We start from the raw sequence: 22,109 nt of genomic DNA on the forward strand, positions 1-22,109 counted from the left end.
GAAAATGAGATGGCATTGATTTGTCTTGTCAGAGTGAGAGAAGAGTCAAGGTAGATCCCAAGAGTTTTGACGCTGTTGGAGACGGTAATGTTGTTGCCGTCAATGGTGAAGGTCTGGTAATGTTTGTCAAGGTTGTTGAGTCTGGATTGGGTGCCCAGGAGCAGGAGCTCGGTCTTATCGTCGTTGAGGCATAGGCCATGTTTGGCCATCCATTCTTGAATAATGGAGTAGATGATGTTGAGTACTGTTTTGTCTGTGGCATAGTCTCCTGTTAGTGGTATGAGTATTTGAGTGTCACCTGCATAGTTAGTGTAGATGACACCCAAGTGGTCCAGTATGTCGAAGAGGGGTTTTGTAAAAACGTTGTAGAGCGTGGGTGAGACACAGGAGCCTTGGGGGACGCCACATGTAACAGGGGCTGGTTCGGCAGCAGCTGTCGGGGCAAAGACCCTCATGGATCTATTGTTCAAGAAGGATTGAATCCAGGCATTAGCTTTGTCAGAGAAGTTGGCTTCTGAGGCTAGGTGTTTGCAAAGAATGCTGTGATTCACTAAATCAAAGGCAGCTGACAGGTCGAGGAGGAGAAGGAGGGCCAGCTTGCCGTTGTCTTTGAGGTTGTCCATTTGTGTCTTGAGAACTAGCAGGGCTGTCTCAGTGCCGTGTTTGGGCCGGAAGCCCGATTGTCTTAGCCCTAGTAGGTTGTTGTTCTCTAGGTGGCTCTGGATTTGTAAGTAGGCGGCTGTAACGCTCACCTGACTCCCACGGAGGCGCTGGCCTGGTTCGCGCTGCTGTGACCTCTTCTAAGGTGATGCGCAGGGTTCGGAAGACGGACCGGGCCCCCAAATCTGGCTTGTCTGGCTCGCAGAAGTATCCTTTTGTAGGCGAAAATAGGGGATTAACTGTCTGCGGGGTAATGCAATCAGCCTCCCACTTTCCCCTCTCACCCTCCTCGAAACCCTTCTGTGATTCCTCGTAGCGTCTCACCTTAGGGTCTGGAAGCGCGTTGGTATCCAGTTACTTCACTGGATTTTCGGATTGGTGAGAACCAAACTTGCTTGGCTTCCAGGTAAGTTTTTTGATAAGAGGTTCCACTTGTGTCCATGCATTAATGTACTAATGCTAGTGTCTTTTTCCCCATAGGGGCCGGGGTACGGAATGCCGGGGAACAGGCACCGACCCGAGATGAGAGGTGAAATCCTTGTAGAAATCAGGTAAGTCTTTAATGAGCGTTTTTTGGTAATGTCTTTTCATTCGCTCATTAACGCTGATGTCTCTTTTTCCCCTTAGGGGCCGGGGTCCGGAAATGCCAGGATGCGGCGCGGACCCGAAATGAAGAGGGAATGAATCAACAGGTAAATCTTAACATGGAGATTTAGCTTTCCTTATTCCCTTCTCTCTCTCACCTTTTGTTCTGGTCTTTTTCTCCCTAGGCGCTGGGGCGTGACTGCGAATCCGGATGATCGCTGCTGAACATGGAGGCGCCCTGTAAAGGTGAGTGGAATGCGGCGCTGCAGCGATCGACGCGATGAGCTTTTAAATAAAAGTCTTCCTTTTCAGGATTGTCGGCGAGATGTCTCCAGGATGCGGATTTAGCAGGTAAGGACTTTTCCTTCTTCTGTTCTCTTCTTCTCTTCCTTTGCAGGTGATCCAGGATGCTGGCAGGCGTGGCAGAAGTCAGGATGCAGGAGCAGACACGGTGAGCGTCCAGCTGCTAGATGCAGAACAACGCGAAGCACGTGTGGCTGTTCGGGTGGGGTTTAAATAGCCTTGGAAGAAGTTCCAGGTATGTATCCTTCCCCGACCACACCCGGATGGTAAATTAGTCCCACAGGTAAAGTAGTTCCTTTCAGGCCTCAAGGAGGCCGGGATCCTGCAGCATGGTCTGCATCAGGTAAGTGCACCCAAGCACTTCCATAATGAGCCTGGCGCCTATGGCGCCAGGACTGATGTCTTTTATGAGCCTGGCGCCATAGGCGCCAGGACACTGTCCAAAGGGCCCCTATATGGGGTTGCTGGGTCCTTCCTTGGGGACTGGATGTCCGCTTTCGGGGACGCAGGGCTTGAACCGGCTCCCCGGGAGCGGGCATCATGACAGCGGCTCGGTCGAGGATTTTTAGGAGGAAGGGTACTGTGGTGATTGGTCTGTAATTAGTAGGGACGCTAGGGTCTAACGTGGGTTTCTTGAGTAGAGGTAACACCCAGGAGTCTTTGAGGTTGTTGGGTACTATGCTGGAAGTGAAGGACGTGTTGATGAGAGATGTGATAAAAGAGGCAAGATGTTCGGCTGCGTCTTTGATGATTGGTGCAGGGCAGATGTCGCCTTGGCATTTGGAGGGTTTTAATGAATTAATTATGTCTTCAACGTTGGTGATGGTGATAGTGGAGAATTCAAATAAGTTATTTCCGTTCAGTTGTGAGTTGTGGATGGGAGCGAAGGGCTTGTCTGCGAGTGTGAGACTTTCTTTTTTTAGCTCTATTTTAGCTTGGAGCAAGGCAATTTTGCCTAGGAGTGCTTCTTGTATTTTGGTGCACCAGGAGGTGTCTTTGGTACATGTGTCTGGGATGGGGGATAGGGATTCGAGGTCTCTTAGTATATTAAAGAGCTCTTTGGTATTGGTTTTGGCATTGCAGATTCTTTCATTATACATGTTTTGTTTTGTTTGGATGAAAGCAGATTTGTATGTATTGGAGGCTATGGAATAGAATATTTTATTATTGGCGGATGGAGACTGTTTCCATGCTGATTCAGTTTGTCATTTGATTTTACGGAGGGTTCTTAGTTCGGGAGTGAACCAAGAGTTGAGATGGGCTCGGGGTTTGGTTTTCCTTAGTTTGAGTGGTGCTACAGGGTCTATGGCTTTGAGAATGGTTGTATTATAGAGGTCTACTAACTCGGTGGGGTTGGTGATGGTGGGTGAATAGTCGATGATGGGTTGGAGTAGAGGGAAGAGTTTCTCTACCGTGATGTTTTTGCTATTTCTTGTAAATGTGGGTGGGGTGTTGGGAGGGAGCATATTATTTTGTTTGTTTTTATTGATGGTGAAAGTGATCAGATGGTGGTCGGTCCAGGCGCATGGTGTGTTGGGAGAGGATAGTGGTGTTACAATTGAGGTCTGCTATCCAGTCAAGGGTGCGGCCTTTGTTGTGTGTGGGTAGAGTAATGCGGTGGGCGAAGCCTAGTTCAGAAATGGTGTTAGCGATGGTGCATGCTTTGTCATCCTTCATGTCATTGAGTCCGAGATTGAAATCGCCTAGGATCAGTACTCGAGAGTTGGGTTTGGTGTTGTTGGAGAGCAGGAGGGCTATATCGTCGTTAAATGAGGATATGTGACCAGGCGGTCTGTAGATGAGATGGGTGGTGATTGTGCTTGTGTTAGTAGTGGCTAGTTTAATGGTAAGTAGTTCTGCAGACGGGAGTGATTGGTTTTGTATGTGTCGTATGTTGAGGGAGCTTCTTATGGCTACACCGCCGCCTTTGGCTGTTTGTCTGTCTGTGCGGTATATGCTGTAGTCACTAGGGATGGCTAGCGCGAGGGTGGGGCCTGATGCTGCATGGAGCCAGGTCTCAGTGATGGCTATAAAGTCTAGTCTGTTGAGAGAGATGTCGGAAATGTCTAAGGCATGGGCTACTAGCGATCTAACGTTGATGAGTGCGCCTTTGATAGTATCAGTGGTAACTTGGTGAGGTTTGTTTTGGGTGTGTGGGAGGAGGTGGTTTTGGTGCGAGGAGTGGTCTGGTCGGGTGATGCTAAAGGATGTGTGATGTGCGTAGATAGTTTGTGTTTGGTTATCCTATTTCTGGGTCCTGAGTTGGGAGGGGTCGATGTAGTATATGTCCTGGATCTAAGGCGACTGAGTCTCATTGTATCTGTGCAGGGGTAAGAGATTCTAGAGGGTGCGCAGGGTGAGGTTGCGTGATTTACTTTTTGGATACTGCATGTGTCTATTTTAAGGTTGAGGTCTGCGCAATTGTGAACTACCCACCACTGTGAGATTAGACCAATCTTTCACCAAATTAAGACAAAATGTGATCAACTGGCTGACGACAACAACTGTTAAATGAATGTATGAACTTGCTACCGACTGCCTCTACCTACATGTCTGATACAACTGTTACCTTTCACATGTATAACACACTTGTAACCTATGACCCTTGTAACCTGTAACCTTGTTCTAAGCTGTAAATCTTCTTACCTGCTGCGCCCTTATACTCCAGGGACCGGTGTGCATAATAAATACTAAACAAACAAGGTGAGACTTGGTGAGGATGGGCTGGAATGGGTTAGTGTTTGGTAGGAATGGCGTGGTACACGGGATGGGGTGGTGCCTTGGGGATGCTGGTCTGCTAAGGCTGTAGGGATGGGAGATGAAATGCTGCCCTGAGCAGGGTAGGTCAAGAGGAACCAGGTAGAACGGAAACATGATGAGGATGGACCAGGTTAGCATATCTATGGTTACAGAAAGCAGAGCTCTGGCTGGTAGGACACTAGAACCCTTGGCGGTATAATGTCAGGTTGCTAATGCAAGATCAGGCTAGGGCTAAATATCAAATGGAATTGTGCCATGGAATCTCGAGAGCATCCCCCAGAGAGGAGGCTCCCAGCCCCCTCTGGAGGAATACTGAGGAAGCTTCTTGTTCGCCGCCGTCACGAAGAAGTCCACCTCTGGTGAAAAAAAGAGGACCTCCGCCTTCAATTCCCACTCGTAGCTGACCACTGTCCACCGGCTGAGGGCATCCGCTGTGACAATCAGCTGACCCGGGATGTGCACTGCAAGCAGCCAGACACCATGAAGCACGGCCCACTCCCAAATCTGGATGGACAGGTCCACGAGTGAGGGAGACTTCGTTCCCCCTTGTTTGTTGATGTAATACATTGACACCACATTGTCCGTTCTTAAGCGGACCACCTTGTTGATGATGAGCGGTCTGAACGCCCTGAGTGCTAGGAAGATCGCCAGAAGCTCCAAATGATTTATGTGCAGGAGCTTGTCCTGAGGCGACCAGAGGTCCGAAACCTGAAGATCTAACGTCGCACCCCACCCTAGAGTGGAGGAGTCCGTCGTGATCGTCACCATGGGGACCGGGTCCTGAAACCCCGCGCCCCCAGACAGATTGCTGAGAGATGACCACCAATCAAGGTCCACGCTCATGGAATCCGGAATCATTATCCGCATGGAATCCGGATCCACTGCCTGACGCCATGAACTCCGAAGAGCCATCTGGGTCCGTCTCATCTTGAGACGAGCAAGAGGAAGAGCCAGCACGCACAAGGCCATGAGGCCCAGAAGCCTCTGGAACCACCAGGCCGACATGCTCTCCGACTGCGCAAACATCTGGCTAACAGGTCCGCCATTCTGTCCCCGGTCAGGTACACTCTGCAGTCGATCGTGTTCCAGCGAACACCCAGGAAAATCAGGTCCTGCGAGACCGTCATGGAAGATTTCTGCCAGTTCACCGACAGCCCAAGATGGAACAGGAGCTGAAGGAGAGACTGGAGATTGCCCGCTGCTGCTAGCGGACAAGGGCTGTGTAAGAGCCAGTCGTCCAAATACGGATACACATGGATACCCTGGAGACGAAGATAGGCCGCGATCACCGACATCATCTTCGTAAAGACATGCAGTGCTGAGCTGAAGCCAAAAGGAAGCACTCGAAACTGGAAGTGCTCCTCTCCCAAAAAGAAGCAGAGATATCTCCTGTGTGGGTTCCAAATCAGGATATGCATGTACGCGTCCTGAAGATCCACAACGCTGAGCCAATCACCCATCTGTAAGGAGAAGCGTATCTGGCTAGGCGTGATCATCTTGAATTTCTCTTGGGGTAGGAAAAGATTGAACTGGGAAAGGTCTAGGATGGTGCGCAGGCCAGCCTGGTTGGGTTTGGGCACTGCAAACAGCCGGGAGTAGAAGCCCTCCCCTCGCTCCCCAAGGGGAACGGGTTCCACAGCTCTGAGGTCCAGAAGTTTCTGAACTTCGGCCTTGACGGAGGGTGAGCCCGGCAGCTGAAAAGGAGGGTTGAGGGGTGGGGTAGGGGACAATACCCATCTGTCTTCTGTGATGGTCTGCCACACCTCCCAATGAGACGCAATGCGTCCTCCCACCGGGGTCTCGTGCGAGCGCTGAAAACCCTCATTTGGCAGGTTTATCGGTGGCGGTGTCACCTGAACCTGATGAGGAGGCTGAGGAGCGAGAGACAAACCGCGTATGTTGTGGTCTACGGCGGTTATTCCCCGCAGGAGTATCCACTCTGCGAGATTTGCGGTCGAGGAAGCCCCTAAAACATGAGGAGGGTCGACTTTGCGACAATGGTCTCTGGGATTTGAAAGGAGCTTTGACCAGAACAGACAATGATTTAGCAGTCTGAGTGCTATCCTTGGTCCTGGTGAACTCTACATCAGTAGTAGAATGAAAAAGCTCCTAACCATCGAATGGAAGGTCCAACACCTTGTCTTGCACCGTTAGAAAATTAGCCGGCCGGGAGGCATCAAACCCAAGCATCAGGCCCTGAGCCGAGGTGTCTACGTGGTGAGCCGCAGCCTCCACGAGATCCTGGGCCAAGACCCTGGCATTGGAAAGGTCTCCTTTGAAGTCTTCCAACTTCTGGACCGGGATGTGCTCCTCAAACTCCGACAGACCTTTCCACATCCGCATGTTAGCTCCCGCCAATATCAACTCAGCGTTGACATGCCTGAGCTGCAAGGCCGAGTTGGCAAAGATTTTCCTCCCTAGGAAGTCCAGGAGCTTGTCCTCCTTTCCCTAGCCGTCGTGGAAGAGGATGCTGCAGGTCTGGATTGCAACATAGCCGCAGCCACCACTGTGGAGGAGGGAGGCGGACAAGACGACAGGGCCACCTCTTCCGAAGAATGCAGCCTGTACCGCGCGTCAATCTTCTTATTGACAAAAAGTCCCGAGTGTGGCTTTTCCCAGACTCTTCGGACCTCGGCCAGAACGTCCTTCTGCAGGAACAGGCCGGTACGCTCCAAGGGAGACAGGGTGAACACTCAAGAAAGCACGCCCTCCTGCGGAGCGGGTGCCTCGGGCACCGGAACATGTAAGAAACTCATCATGTCCAGTACCCGGTCATGAAAGCCTCTGATAGAGCGGGGAAGGTCCTCGTTGTCCTGAGCGCCTTGAGGGTCATCTGACAGGTCAGGATCCTGCTGAGCCCTGTCAGGCACTGCCTTGTCCACTGGGGACAATGGAGGCACAGGCGGAAGAGCCGGGGGAGGCACCACAGGCAAGGGAGGCGCCGGCGGAACCACTGGAGAAACGGGTGGAGCCGGAGGCGCAGGTGGACATATCTCCTTGAAAAGCCCTTTGAAATGTTCCCTCATGGGGCCGGTGCGCATAAGCACTTGAAAAGTACCGAAAAAAGCATCCTCAGGAGATTGCTTTGGAACCGGAGGAGGCCTCTCATGGGGTGGACAAATCCAGGGACGTAACGGGGAAGGGTGCCACACCGGCCCCTCCACTGACGTATCCACATAAATCAAGGGGCCGCCCCCGCGGGCAACAAAATATTGTGCGGAAGAGGCATCCGGGCGTTCCAATCAAACTGGCCGGTAAGGATGCGCACAAGGGACCTTAGGTTCACCCAAGGAACTGTGCCCTACACCAGAGGCCGATGGCGTAGTTGTATAGGTAGCACCTAAAATGGCCACCGTGGTCGTGGCAGGAACGGGCGCCATTTTGTCCTTATCTGAGGGGAACTGCGGCATGTGAGGAAGTGAGGCAGGGGTCCCCGTCGATGGATCAGGGGTCTTAATCTTAGCCTTAACATAAGGAACCTCGGCCGAGCCGGTACGATGAGGCCTGGAATGTTTTTGTGACATACCAACCGCCAAATTAGCCTTCGAAGGAAGGACCTTGGCACTGCCGGTAAAAGAAGAACTTTGCTTCTTTGCCCCCTCAACAGATCTGGTATCACCACAAGAGCAGGAACGGTGTGCTTTCACCGACAAAGCCTTGTCCGGCCTCTCAGAACTGTTGGTAGCTTTAGCCTCTGAACGAGGGACCTCAGAGCCAGGCCCGGTAACAGCCTTAGCTGCACAGGCCTCGAACATCTGTTCGGTAACAACCAGCCTAGCCAAGGCCTCGGGGTGCACCCCAGTCTTGTTTTTGAGGGAAGCCGACAGAGGGGCCTCAGAGCGAGCTCCGGTACCCCACGATTCAGTAGAACTGGGTCTACAAACAGCCCCCACAGGAGGGGCCTCGGAGCGTACTCCGGTGTTCACAGGCCCCTTATGGAGACCCTCGGAGAAAACTCTGATAGAAATATTAGACCCAACGGGCACCTCAGGGCGAACCCCGGTGACAGAGCGATCAACGCCCCTTCCGGACCGAGAGGAACCCGGAAAAGTATCCCTCCGGCCGGGGTGCTCTGAAAAGTAAAGAATTTACCGGGCGTTTCTTCTTCTTGTCGATGAACGCCAGAAAACGTGAAGGAGGAGTTCGTCGGAACACCACCTCCCATCGCTTCAACCGACGTTGAAGTGCCCGGACCGACAGGGAGTCACAGTAAAAACAGGAGTCCCAACGGTGTTCCGGACCCAAACACTCTAAACAAAGAGGATGGGGATCCGCCCTCGCAAAGCGACGGTGACACAATGAACAATCTGGAAAGTCTAATTTGAAAGACAAACTAGTAAATGAACGCTATCGAGAGCCAAAGAGGAAAAATGGGAAGAAAAATCTTCCGAGGATGCAAGTGCGTCCGGTCCCGATCGAGCGGAGAAAAGGACTGATGGGCGATGCGCGGGCAGAGCCAAGGTGGGCGGGGTTACGGCCGTGTACCGGTCCCCGCGCAGGAAAGAAAGGAGTGACATATTTTTGAAAAAAATGTGGATGCTTTTTACAAAGTGCTCCGGTCCCGTCCCACGGGACGGAGAGATGTCCCACAAGTATGGAGGAAAGGGGACGGGCCGTAGGAGTACCGCAGATATTTCCGATGCAGGCTCCATATCCGAATGTGCATGTATGCATCCTGAAGGTCCACTACGCTAAGCCAGTCGCTCTTCTGGAGAGAGGACTTTATTTGGCAAGGCGTGATCATCTTGAATCTCTCTTGGGTAAGAGAAAGATTGAACTGGGAAAGATCGAGGACAGTGCGCAGGCCAGCCTGGTTGGGTTTGGACACTACGGTAATAGTAGCCCTCCCCTTGCTACCTGGGGGTGGGGGTAACAGGCTACCCCATCTCTGAGGTCTAGGAGTTTCTGTACCTCGGCTCTGAGGGAGGGCAGAATAGTCTGCTGGAAGGGAGGGTTGAAGGGTGGAGGAGGGGCAAGCGAAAGCCCGTCCGAGCGATGGGCAAAACCCACCGGTCTTTGGGCATGGTCTGCCACGCCTCCAGATGAGTCGAGATTCGTCCTCCAACCGAAAAAAAATATCATTTGGATGACTTGTCGGCAGGGAGTCTACCTGTTCCTGGGGAGGAGGCCAGTGGCTCAGAGAAAAACCGACTGCCTTGCCGTTGTTGCTTACGGTGGGGCCCGCCAATCTGAAGCTCAGGTTGGCGGGCCTGAAACCCCCTTAACCTAGCGAAAGACACAGTTTGGGACCCTGACCTCTGTGTATAAGGGGCCTTAGCTGGAGCTTTCGACAGGACCGATAATGACTTGGCGGGCTGAGTACTCGCCTTTGTGAGTTCCTCATCTGTGGAGGATTTAAACAAGTCCTTGCCATCAAAAGGAAGGTTTAGAACTTTGTCCTGCACTTCTTCTGAAAACTTCATCACATGGAGCCAAGCTTGGCGGAAGATGTCATAACGCCCCAAGCTGATGTATCTGGTTTATAGTCATAATTTGGAAAACAAAATCTCGAAAAGCAAAAATTTCAAAAAAATAATGTCAAATTCAAATATATCTGAATCACATACATATAATACAAAAAGTCATTATTTTGAAAATAAAATGTCGAAAAAAAAAAAAATCGAAAAGCCAATGCTAAAACACCAATGTAAAATGTCACAAATACTAACGTTTTTTATGGGAGGGGGTCCCCTCCCCCTAACCCCATGGATATACCTTTAATTATTTTAAAAACAATTTGTTTAATAAAATATAGATTGTACTACCTTTTAATCAAATGTTTATAGTAAATAAAAATATTATTATATTTTTTTAAAAAAAACTTTAAATCGTTATAAATTACTATATACCAATTCTACTCTTTAATAACATATGGGATATATTGTGACACTTACCTTGTATTAACATTAATTAAAAAAAAAAAAATCGACTGTTAATTCGACATTTATATTTTCGATGTTATATATTCGACAGTATGACTCTTGAAAAAATAACTTTCGAAAATATGACTGCACACCGATGTATCTACGTGGTGTGCTGCAGATTCCAGTAGATTCTGTGCCAACACTTGGCATCTGACAAACCAGCTATGAAGTAGTCTCATCTGTCCGCAGGGATACACTTCTGAAAATCAGCAGGCTCCTTCCACAGCCTAAGATTGGCTGCTGCCAGGAGGAGCTTGGTGTTAGCTTGACGAAGTTGGAGCACCGAATTGGAAAATACTTTCTTGCCAATGGCGTCAAGAAGAATATCTTCCTTTGAGAGGATTTGGGCCACTGCAGTGGAGGATGCAGATGCCGGCTTCGATTGGAGAGTGTCAGCTGCCACTACCGTGGACAAGCCGATAAGGTTATATTTTCTGAGGCGTGAAGTTTGTATCGAGCGTCAACCCTCTTGTTGAGATGCAGCCCAGTATGGGGTTTATCCCAGACCTTACGGGTCTCAGCGAAGACGTCCTTCTGGAGGAACAGGCTGGTGTGATCTTACGGCGATAGAGTACAGGCTCTCAGGTACTGGGATATCAAGCCAATTCATCATATCCAGCACTCGATAATTGAATGCTCGGATACAGCCGAGCTGTTCATCGCTTTCCTGGTATGCCTGGTCCTCGTCCGGTGAAGTGGGAACAGGAGGCTGATCCGCTGCACATGGTGGCTCGGGCTTTGAAGTGTTGTGTAGCGGCGCACCCAATGTTTTCTCTATCGGGGATAGCGGAGGCAGAGGAGGAAGTGCTGGAGGAGGTCCGACAGATAGAGGTGGAGGAGGGGACTCCACCAGGACCTGCGTACGAGTAACCAGGGCCGAAGGTGGTACCGGAGGAGTGGGATACAGCTCTTTAAAAGGGCCCTTAAAGAATGCCCTCCTGGGATCAGAGTGCATGAGCCTATGAAATCTCCCAAAGAATACTTCCTCCGATGAAGGTCTGGGCACTGGAGAAGACCGAGGCCGCTCTTGAGGGGCAAACCCCCATGAGTGCAACCAGGATGGTTGCCAGAACGGCCCACTGCAGGCTGGGTCCACGTATATCAGTGGTGCGGAAGCAGGAGGAAGTGATACTGTATGAGGCAGCGGTCCCCGAGTACGCCAATCCGTAGAAGGGTGGAACGGGTTCTTGTTATCCACATGGCGTGGAAAAAACTGCTCAGTCCCAAAAGGAATGCTCCCAGCACGAGCCGCCATGAACGTTGGTGTAAGAGAGGTATTCAAAATGCCCGCTGTGGACCATGGAGGTTGAGCTACCATTTTGTCGACACCTGAGGAGAACTGCGTCACAGGAGAAAGTGAGGCATCTGTCTCCTTAGGGGAAACAGCGGGCTTAAGTGGCATTTTAGCCTTGAAACAAGGATCCTTGGCTGAGCCGGTGAGTCAGATCTAGGATGTTTACTGGACATCTTTGATACTGTACCAGAATTAGCCTCCAGAGGAGGAACCTCAGTAGAGCTGGTACTCGAAGGCCTTGGTGCGAGACCGCCTTCCTTACCCCCTCGTCAGAATCGGTAAATGCACGCCAAGCGCGGTAAGGTTGAGGAATACACCGCACCTACAAGACCTTCAAAGGAGGTCCCTCGATTCTGCCAGTACTGGATTTAGCCCCAAGCAGAGGAACCTCAGTTTTTAACCCGGGACGGAAAGGTCCCTTAATAAGGGCCTCGAGTGGTGACTCAGTATGAAATGCTGCAGAAATGGAGACTTCAGGGCGAACCCCGGTATCCAGAGCCACAGAAGAACTGGGCTGAACTTCAGCCCCCAAAATGGGAACGTCGGAAGAATGTTTGGTTTTGGCAGGCCCACTACAGGAATCCTCGGAGGACGCTCCGGTGTGCCTATTAGGCCCCTTGCGAGACACCTCAGGAATGTCCCCGGTAGAAGAGCTACGCAAGCCCCTCCCGGTCCCAGAAGACCCTGGAAAGGAGTCCCCAGGCCGGGATGCCCTAAAAATTAAGGAACTTCCCGGACGTTTCTTGTTCTCGTCGATGAAGAGCTGTAAATGCAGTGGAGGAACGCGTTGGAAACCACCTCCCACTGAAAAAGACGCTGGAGTGCCAGAAAGGACAGGGAGTCGCAATAAAGATACAAGTCCCAGCGATGTTCGGGCCTAGAACCTGCAGAAAAACAGGATGAGGATCCGCCCCTGCAAAACGACGTTCGCATGAAGAACAGGACACGAATCCCAGACGCTCTGGCATAAACAGAGGACTAGACGACCGTGGAACCAGAGCAAGAAGGAAGGACAAAATAAACTCCTAGTGATGCAAGTGTGTCCAGTCCTGACCTCGCAGAGAAAAGCATTGACGGGCGATGCGCGGGATGGAGCTCAGGAGGGCGGGGTCAAGGCCGCGTGTGGTGCCTGGCATAAAAGTAAAAGGACAAAACAAGTTTTTATGCTTTTTTCCAAAAGTGCTCCAGTCCCGTCCCGAAGGACGGAATGTCCCACAAGTATGGAGGAAAGGGGAGGGGACGTAGGAATATATGGAACACCAGTGAAATAATCACTTACCAGTAACTACACAATTATTACTTTCAATCCAACTCCACCCGTGTCTCATACCTCCATATTTAAAGGAACCCTTCTTCTTTACAGCCAGAAGTCTGTATACGAAACACCTTGTTTAAGCATTATTCCTTGAGAAGAGCACAGGACATCCCAAAGAGCAGAAGGCACTCATGAAAATGTTGAGCAAATGATTTAAACAGTAGTGGAAGATCAATGACAAACATTTTTTTTTGAAGGGTGAACGCAAAGGACAAGCAATTAAATTAGAACAGAAATGCATCTTTAACACCTACTGTACTTTTCTTTGGCCTCTTCGTCTAGGACTTATACTTTCAGATTCACTAGTCTAAGGAAAAAGAAAGGAAAAAGTAAGTTGCTTTCCTTGATTTATTGAAGTCAACATGAATCATATGGATGCTGTGAAACTAGTCAGGTTCAGGTTTAGGTTTTTAGGACATGAGAGTATGTTACTTGAAAACACTTTGTCATGGGAGCAGACAACCACAAGTTCAAAGTGCAAATGTGATTTGTGTAAAAGGGGTGGACAGTAAAGAAACCTTTTAAAAAGCCCATGACTTACAAAGGAAACTGGGTAAAGTCTGGTTAAAACCCAAGACTAAATATGGTTTACATGTTTAGCAATCTATAAGGAAATGGGGCAACCACATCAATTTTTCAACTTTTGCTTCATAGTGAAACACAAACCATAGCTTTTCTGAACATAGTGGAGTTATTTTTAAAAGAAACAGTTGCTCACTGTAGTGACTATTGTACTCCTAGTCCACGTTCCCCTATGACAAGTGCTTGCAGTTCAGCAGTCGCCACTTTTGCTTAATTCTACATCTGGTTTCCTTTCCTGCATACTCCATACCGATGGGAGTTCTCAAAGATCTCACTGACGGGAGATTTCACAAAAAGCAGCCTTGGGAGAGGATAAAGCCTACGGGCTAGCAAACAGGTTGGGTAAGACAGCCTGTCCAAAACCTACGTTAACTCAGGAAATGGCGTCTAGACAACAGCTCTTGCAGAAAGCAGATGGTGCTCTGCGAATAACATCCCAAGGGATGTTGCACTGATACATCTGTGGCTTTGGCCCCAATGTCAGGAGCATGCATGGAGTAGCAGTGTCTGATGCCGGAAACTAGCCTCCTGGCGATAATGGCCCGTTAGCCAGGGTGCTGCTTGCCGAAAGTAAGAAAAGGGTGACTATTTTCCTGAGCTGTTTTGAAACTTTCAAATCCCAAACCGGTTGAGGCCTTTTGGCAGTAGGCTAGAGCCTGGTAAGACCTTCATAGAAACTGTGCACAACTAGGTGGGTAGTGGAAAAAGACAAATCCTGGGTGATGTGATAGGCCCTGATAACTAACCGATAAGAATGGCACAAGTCGACCAAAATAACAGAGGCCGTAAAGTCAGAGCTAAAAGAAAGGATTGACTTGCTTGTCCAGAGTTCAGTAACAGAACATGGTTGTCCACTGCTCCTGGACAGATAACCTCCTGGCTGCCTGAAATATAACATTATTTTCCATAGATAACCAGAAATGGCCCAGGGTGAGCTGCTCCGAAACCATACTGCTAAGTGGATTAATCGTGTTGAGGTGTGGAGGTCCCTCCCCTGCTGTTGATGCAAGAATTGTGTGTTGCCAGACGGGGAATTGGACCCTTCATCTGGGCTTCCACCAGGCAGGGAAACCAGAAGCGGACTGGCCACTGAGGGGTTATAGGAATGAGAGTGGCGTTCCTGCAGTTGGAGAATCTCTCCAGGACCCTGGGGAGAAGCAGAATCGTAGGAAAGGCATACAGGAAGTTCCAATGGATCGACCCCGCACACTCATCCCCAGAAGCAAAGTGGGGTCACTTGCTGTTCTCAGCAGTGGCAAAGAGGTCAACCTCTGGCTGACCCCACTGTGCAAAAACAGCCTGCGAGACAGAGTGCTTGTCTCCCACTCATGGTCCAGTGACTACCTCCTGCTGAGGATGTCGAGCTCCACACTGAGCACCCGCAGTACATGTATGGCCTTCAGGGAAATTTGATGCTCGATGGGCCACTCCCAAATCTATACTGCTAGCAAGCACAAGAGGGGCGATCTCGTTGCCACCTCCCTTGTTTGTTCAAATAAAACATGGAGATAGAACTGTCGGTCTGGATGAGAACTCCTTTCCCTTGGAAGACAAAAAGCAAAGCGTTCAGTGCATTATTTAAAATAAATGTAATGGGTCCTTAAGCCATGAGCCTTGAGTGGTCCAAAGGTGGGCTCACACTCTCCGAAGTAGGAAGGCTGGAATCGGTATCCATCTGATTGTCTCCCCATAGATTGATTCTGTGCAACTAGAGAAGTCTCATTTTCAGGCGGGTCAACGTAACACAATGTTTGCATGCAGCCATCAATCCTAGGAGCCACTAAAACCACGAAACGGAAAAAGACTTTCTACAAAAAAGGCGACTAAAATATCCCCCAATCCTTTACGGCGATAGGGAAATTCTTGCAACCTATGACTCCCATACAAACCCCAGAAAGATCGATCTCTGAAAAAACCATGGTCGATTTTTGATGGCTGATGTAAATTCCCAGCTTGTAGAGCGTGTCTGTTAACAATTGCACCAATGTGGCAGCTTGGTGCACAGAAGGGGCCTCGATCAGCCAAGCTTCCAGGTATGGGTAGACCTGTATCCCCCTCAGGAAGCTACAGACTGTGTTCATCAGTTTGGTAACTACTCTGGAGAGGAGTTGAATCCAAATGTGAGGCCCCTGTACTGAAAATGCCTCCCGGTGATGGAGAACCTCAGGAATCTCTGATGGGGTTCCCAGATCGGAACATATTAGGTAGGAGTCTTGGATCCACATCGTAAAACCAGTTAGCTTGAAATGATTCTAGAATCTGGGTAGGTGGAACCATCTTAAAACTTTTAATTGGCGAGAAAAACATTTAAGAAGATAGGACGATAAGGGATTCTTTTAGGACACAGAACCGATGAAAGTATAAGCCCTGCCACTCTGCCCTCCCACCCCACACCTCCCTGTTTCAGGGGGTATGGCTTCCATGGAAATGAGCTTGTTGCCTCGCCAGTAGAGGAGTGGAGTACATCTAGATAAAAAAAGGGAAGGATTAAGAGTAACAGAAAACAGTAGCCCTTTAAGACTACGTTGGGTGGCCAAGGGTTCTGAGCAATGGGGCTCTAATGGGAACAGTGACAGGGGAGCCTGCAGCAGACTAGTGTTGGGTGGCCGTGGCTCAACCAGTCAATGCTTCTTAGGTGCTGCTGGAGTTGTAGAAGGGGATCCGGCAAAGAAGCCTTTTGCAGCGGAGCAAGGCTGCTTCCTTCTAAGGGTGCTGAGCGACCCGTCAGGGTTTTTGGCATTCCTGTCCAGGTAGCTACAAAATCCAAAGGACCTGTATGGCATCCCTGGAGAAAGACGACTGCTAAAAGGGTTTATGTGCAGGTCTGGAGAGGACTGCCAGAGACTTTGCGACCTGGGTAGAGGTCTTCCTTTTATTCAACTCTTCATCGGTGGATGGATAAAACAAATCCTGTGCTTTGAAGGGCAGAATCTGTCTCCTATCTCCTTAGTAAATTTGGTCACATGTGTCCATGCCACTCTGCGCATGTCGGCACGCAAATCCATGACTCTACTGGAGGTATCTAGTCGGTGGGCGGAAGCTTTGAGCAGGGCCTGAGCACGAGCATGACCTCAATCATCCCAGATTTAAAGACTTACTGCTTCTCGTTGGGAAGGGAAGCCTGAAAATTGTCAATTTCCCTCTTAAGCATTTGGTTAGCAGCAGCCTGTCTGATGTGCAAAAAGGCATTTGTACAGACTTTGTGACCGTAGGCCTCCAGAATTTGGTTGTCCTTATTCAATAAGGCTGCCTGAAGCCAAAGACTTAGCGTAAAGTGATGCAGTGGCTACCAATGCAGACTGTGGTTGTGGGTGCATGGAGTCACACCTTTTCTGAGGTGAGAGTCCTGTATGTGTCTCAAGTCGCCTGTTGGTGGTTTGCATTGAGGGGGTCTTTTGCCAGATCTTGCAAGCTTCTACCAAAACGTCCTTTCAGGTTCGTATTCCGGAAATATCAGAAGATCGGAGGGCCAAGAACTCTGAGAGAATGCCCAACTCTTGAGGGTCTTCAGGAGTGGGAACTCCCAGGAACTCCAAAAGGCTGAGCATCCTGTTGTGGAAAGCCTTAGCTCAATGAGGAATAGGGTCCTCTGCTTCGATTAACAAATCTTTGTCCTGCGGGTCGGAAAGATCCCTGGTTGTAGCAGATGGCTGCTGAGGCGGCTGGAGAACCTTGGAGAGGCGCAGTTGTTGTGGTGGCGGTGCCAGCAAAGGGTCAAATGACAGCGACGGCCGTAAGGGGGCAGATTATGGTCAGCGATGGGGTGATCAGAGATGTAAGCGGCAGAGGCATCATCTAACTAATAATCCCCTTCAAAAAGTCAGTTATGGCTCTAGAATGTTAGGATTGTTTGAAATCCGTCGAAGAATCGCTCCTCAGGGCTTGTCAAAGACTGGGTGCCTGTGTTGTCTGAGTCCACATGGCCGTTGGTGGTGTGGAAGGAGGAGGAAGCCATGAAAATGTAGATGGAACCCAGTGAGGTGGTTTAGGTCGAGCAGTCCAAGATGTAGGCGTCCATGGAGGAGATGCAGCTGCCTATGAGGTCTGATTAGAATGGCGCCGGTCATTGGTCTTCCACCCAGAACGGGGCACAAATGAACCCTGTGGTACTGTGCGTCGCAGAGGCACCAAAGATTCTCTGGGTGCAGACCTTACAGCCAGCTCCCCCAGTGAAGAACTGGCCAGTGATGCCAAGTCAATTACATTGAGGTTGGCACCAGTGGCAGCCACCGCCTTGGGAATTGTGCAGGTATGCTCCTTTGACATACTGGGTTGCTCTTTGTGTGCCACCTTCTTGTGGTCGGCCATTTTGTGAACAATACGACCTGAAGAGTGAGGCACACGAGGGCTTTTACCTACCAACTTTGAACCCCTGGAGGTAGGTCTCAAGAGACCCTCATATGTATCCCAGTAGCAGAGAAGACCAAGTACTCTCTATGAGGACATCGCTTGTAACACCTGCCCCCTCAGAACTTAATCTGGTACTCAGCTCCGAAGAACCTTTGTCCGAGAGCCGTTTTCAGCTGTTGCAGACTCTGGCCACCCCTGGAGGGTCTTGGGGGATCCACAGGACCACTCCCAAATGCAGCAGTCCCAGGAAAAGAGTTACAGCGTCTGGGTGTCTGTTAAATGTTTTTTTGCTTAGTGAAGCATGAAACCCTCCGATGTTGGCCTCCTTCACAGAACGCGGCGGGAAGCGATTTGTCCATTGACTAAGTAATTGTCTAAACGAGTGGGAACCAAGAGCCAAACACGATGAGCGAGGGTTCCAAATGTGGCTGGGTCCCAGACACCTCAAATAGAGACACTGTGTCTGAGGCCAGGAATGATGCTGCTGCAGGAGATAAATCCAGTTATCACCAGCATACAACAGTTTAGTGGTGAAGCTGAAGCACCAAAATCAAAAATGTTGCAGTAGATCGTCCTGTCCCGTCAAGCGGTACAGGGAACTGACTGGCAAAGCACCTGTGAGGTGACAGCGCGGGGGTGCCCAGGATTGCCCATGTGTGCAACAAGGGATAGTTTCTTACCTGTAACTCCATTTCTCCAGCATTGGTATCTTTCATGGATTCACATGCTTAGAATATTCCCCGTCGTCAGACTGAGACCCCTCGGTACACATATATAGCCTTTTCCAATAGGAAAACTTCCGACACTTTTGTGTCCTATCTATGTCCTTTTAGGACCCGCCTACGCATGCTCCGTAGGCCGTCCCTGTATAAGAGGCCCGCCCCCGCGGTTCCCCATCAGATTTCAGCCCCTCCAAAGTAGGAAGGGTTAAATTTATCAATTAAATACATTACATTCCGGGGAGGTTGGCGGGCGCATGTGAATCCATGAAAGATACCAATGCTGGAGAAATGGAGTTACAGGTAAGAAACTATTCCCTTTTCCAGCATTGGATCTTTCATGGATTCACATGCTTAGAATAGATTGTATAGCAGTAACACTTGAGACGGTGGTGAGAATGTAAGGTAATATACCCTCAACATACTACACAATGCATATGTACAGTAGGAATAAGTTACCTCATATAACCTTACCCACATAAAATAAACTGTCATTAAAAAGGTAGACAACAGATTCTCCACAGCGTGGAGCTTACCTTACTGAAACAGATGGCGCAGGACAGCTCTTCCCATCTGCACCTCGTCCGCATGCTGCCTGGCAAGGCAGTAGTGGCGGGTAAACGTGTGGGGCACTGACCATGCCGCAGCTTGGCATATGTCCGTCAACGGAATTCCTGCCCATAAAGCTGTTGAGGAGGACATCGATCTTGTAGAATGGGCTCTAGGATGTCCTTTTAGTGGCCTTCCGGCCTTAGAGTGACAAAACGCAATCGTCGATGAGACCCATCGAGCCAATCCTTGTTTAGAGATTGCTTTTCCTCTCGTCGACGGACCATACGCGACGAACAGTTGTCTAGTAGACCTGAATTTCTGTGTACGATGTAGGTAAAATTTCAGAGCCCTCTTAACGTCCAGGGTATGAAGAGCTTTTTCTGCTGCCGATGATGGTGTGGCGAAGAAAGTAGGGAGAACAATGGACGAGTGTTTGTGATACACTGTCGGAACTTTTGGGACGAACATAGGATTAGTTGCCAGGACTACTTTGTCCTTAAAGAATCTTAGGTATGGCGGGTCTACGACCAGCGCTTGCAGTTCCGAGATTCTTCTAGCTGATGTGATAGCAATCAAGAATGCCAACTTCCACGAAATGAATTTTATGTCGGACGTGGCCATAGGCTCAAAAGGCGGTTTCATTAAGCCTGCCAACACTGTGTTGAGACTCCAAGTCGGGGGGAAACGTTTTTCCGGGGGAACAGCTCGAAATAAACCCCTCATGAAGTGTTTTACAAGTCTGTCGCTAAATAGAGGAGACAACTGCCTTTTCCTTGTGAACCTCGAGATGGCCGCCAGGTGCACCTTTATCGATGTGAAGGATAATCCCCTCTCCGCTAAGAGGAGCAGGTAAGGTAGAACTTGTTCCGGCGTCACCGACAACGGTTGTAGGCCCTGTTGTCCCCTACACCATTCACAGAACCTCCGCCACTTATAGGAGTAGGATTTGTTTGTAGAAGGGGCTCTAGCCGCTTGCAGAATTTTTTGACAATCCTCCGAAACGTCTAAATCACCGAACTCTGAAAAGTCAGGAGCCAGGCTGTAAGGTTGAGACTGTCCGGGTCGTGATGCCACACCGTGCCTTTTTCCCGGGATAGTAGGTTCGGGGCTTTGGGAAACCCTATGGGATGTTCCAGCGACAGGTGAAGCAGGTCGGAGAACCACGGTTGCTTTGGCCAGTATGGTGTCACTTGAATTACCCGGCAATTGTATCTGCGTATCCACTGTATTGTCCTCCGTATGAGGTGGAACGGGGGAAAAGCATAGAGGAACATGTCCGTCCATGGGATGGAGAATGCCTCCCCCCTGGAGCCCTCTTGAGGCCATCTGCTTGCGAATTGCTCGCATTTCTTGTTGTCTTTGGTCGCGAAGGCGTCCAGAGGGGGGTGACCCCATTTCTCGAACACTTTCATCAGGTGAACTGTGTCCATTTCACACTCGTGTATCTGGGCCATGCTTCTGCTGAGGGAGTCTGCTTGGGAGTTCCTCACTCCTGGAAGGTGATGAGCCACGATGGAAATTTTGTGCTTTAATGCCCAATGCCATGTTTTCTGGGCTTCTATGGAAAGAGTTCTTGATCGCGTCCCTCCTTGTTTCCTCAAATAAAACATGGCCGTTGTATTGTCGGTCAGTATTCGTACTCGCGAGCCCTTGATGTGTGGTAGGAATGCCTTCAAGGCCCATCGTACTGCTCTGAGCTCTAACACGTTTATGTGTAGGAGTGACTCCGTTGGAGACCAGCGACCTTGCGTTTGGAGAGCACCCATGTGAGCTCCCCATCCGGTTAGGGACGCATCCGTGACTATGGTTCGCTGAAACTCCGGCTCCTGTAGGGGTACGCCGTTGTTCAGATTGTGGAAACTCTGCCACCACTGAAGGGTCCGAAGCAGCTTGTCGTTGTCGATGATTATCTTGTCTGACCACGATCCTTGAGCCTGCGTCCATCGGTCCGCGAGGAATTCCTGGACTGGCCTCATGAATAGGCAACAGTTTTCCACCAGATGGATGCAGGATGCCATGGCCCCTAGGACCGAAACGAATTTTCTCACTGAGATCTTGGTGTTTCGCCGTAGTCGGCATGCTTGTTGATTGAGTCTTGAGGTTCTGTCGAGAGAAGGTTTCACTAGCCCTAACTGGGTCTCGAACTGTGCCCCCAAGAATACCAGCGATCTCGATGGCTGCAGAGAGGATTTTTCGAAGTTTATGGCGAATCCCAGCTGTTGTAGAAGCTGCATGGTGGCTTGTAAACTTGTGTTGGTCGACGCTGGGGAGGATCCCCTTACCAGCCAGTCGTCGAGGTATGGGTATACATGGTGGCCTTGCTTCCTTAGCCAGGCCGCTACTGGAGCCAGGCATTTCGTGAACGTTCTGGGGGAGGTCTTGAGCCCAAAAGGAAGAACCGTGAATTGGTAGTGAGTCCGCCCTATTACAAATCTTAGGAATTTCCTGTGTTTCCGACACATTGGAATATGGAAATACGCGTCCTGTAAATCCAGGGACGCTAGAAAATCCCCCTCTTGAACGGCGCGGATCACTTCCTGCAGAGTGAGCATCTTGAATTTTAGGCTCTTTAAAGACTTGTTGAGATCGCGTAAGTCTAAAATGGGACACCATTTGCCGTTCAGCTTTTTTACGACGAAATATCTTGAGTAGACTCCTTGACCTCTCTGTGATGTTGGAACTAATTCTATCACGCCCTTTGCTAACATGAGTGTTACCTCTTGTTGCAGTATCTTCAGATGGGAATGAGCGGTGAACGCAGGTGGAATTTGCGGAGGGCTGTGTTTGAATTGTAGAGAGTGTTCGTTTCTTATAGTATCCAGCACCCATTGATCCGTCGTTATTCGTTCCCATTCGTCGACATATGCTGAAACTCTTCGCCCCAGAACGGTGTGTTGTATGTCACTGCTGATCTTTATTTTGCTTGTCTCTCGACGACGACGGATATGATGGTCTTTTCCTGGAAGTCTGGAAGTTCCGGCGACGGTTTGCCGTTTGGGAGGCACGTCTGTATCCCTGGGAGGGGTAAGCTGATCTGCCAAAGGATCTGTCTCCAGATGCAGAGA

The 22,109-nt window shown here is 49.8% G+C and overlaps 1 protein-coding gene across 4 annotated transcripts in view; it reads right to left on the reverse strand.

The window, feature by feature from the left end:
* CHD2 (chromodomain helicase DNA binding protein 2) overlaps positions 1–22,109 on the reverse strand; it is a 1,289,637-nt gene that overhangs the window by 1,090,869 nt on the left and 176,659 nt on the right. For all 4 annotated transcript variants that reach the window (XM_069625070.1, XM_069625072.1, XM_069625071.1 and 1 more), the window contains one exon: positions 13,096–13,148. In XM_069625070.1, the coding sequence (XP_069481171.1) occupies positions 13,096–13,148 (53 nt within the window). The remainder of the gene's footprint in view (positions 1–13,095; positions 13,149–22,109) is intronic.

Source organism: Ambystoma mexicanum, chromosome 11 (genome assembly GCF_040938575.1).
Source record: "Ambystoma mexicanum isolate Mex_15411 chromosome 11, UKY_AmexF1_1, whole genome shotgun sequence".
Classification (NCBI taxonomy): Eukaryota; Metazoa; Chordata; class Amphibia; order Caudata; family Ambystomatidae; genus Ambystoma; species Ambystoma mexicanum.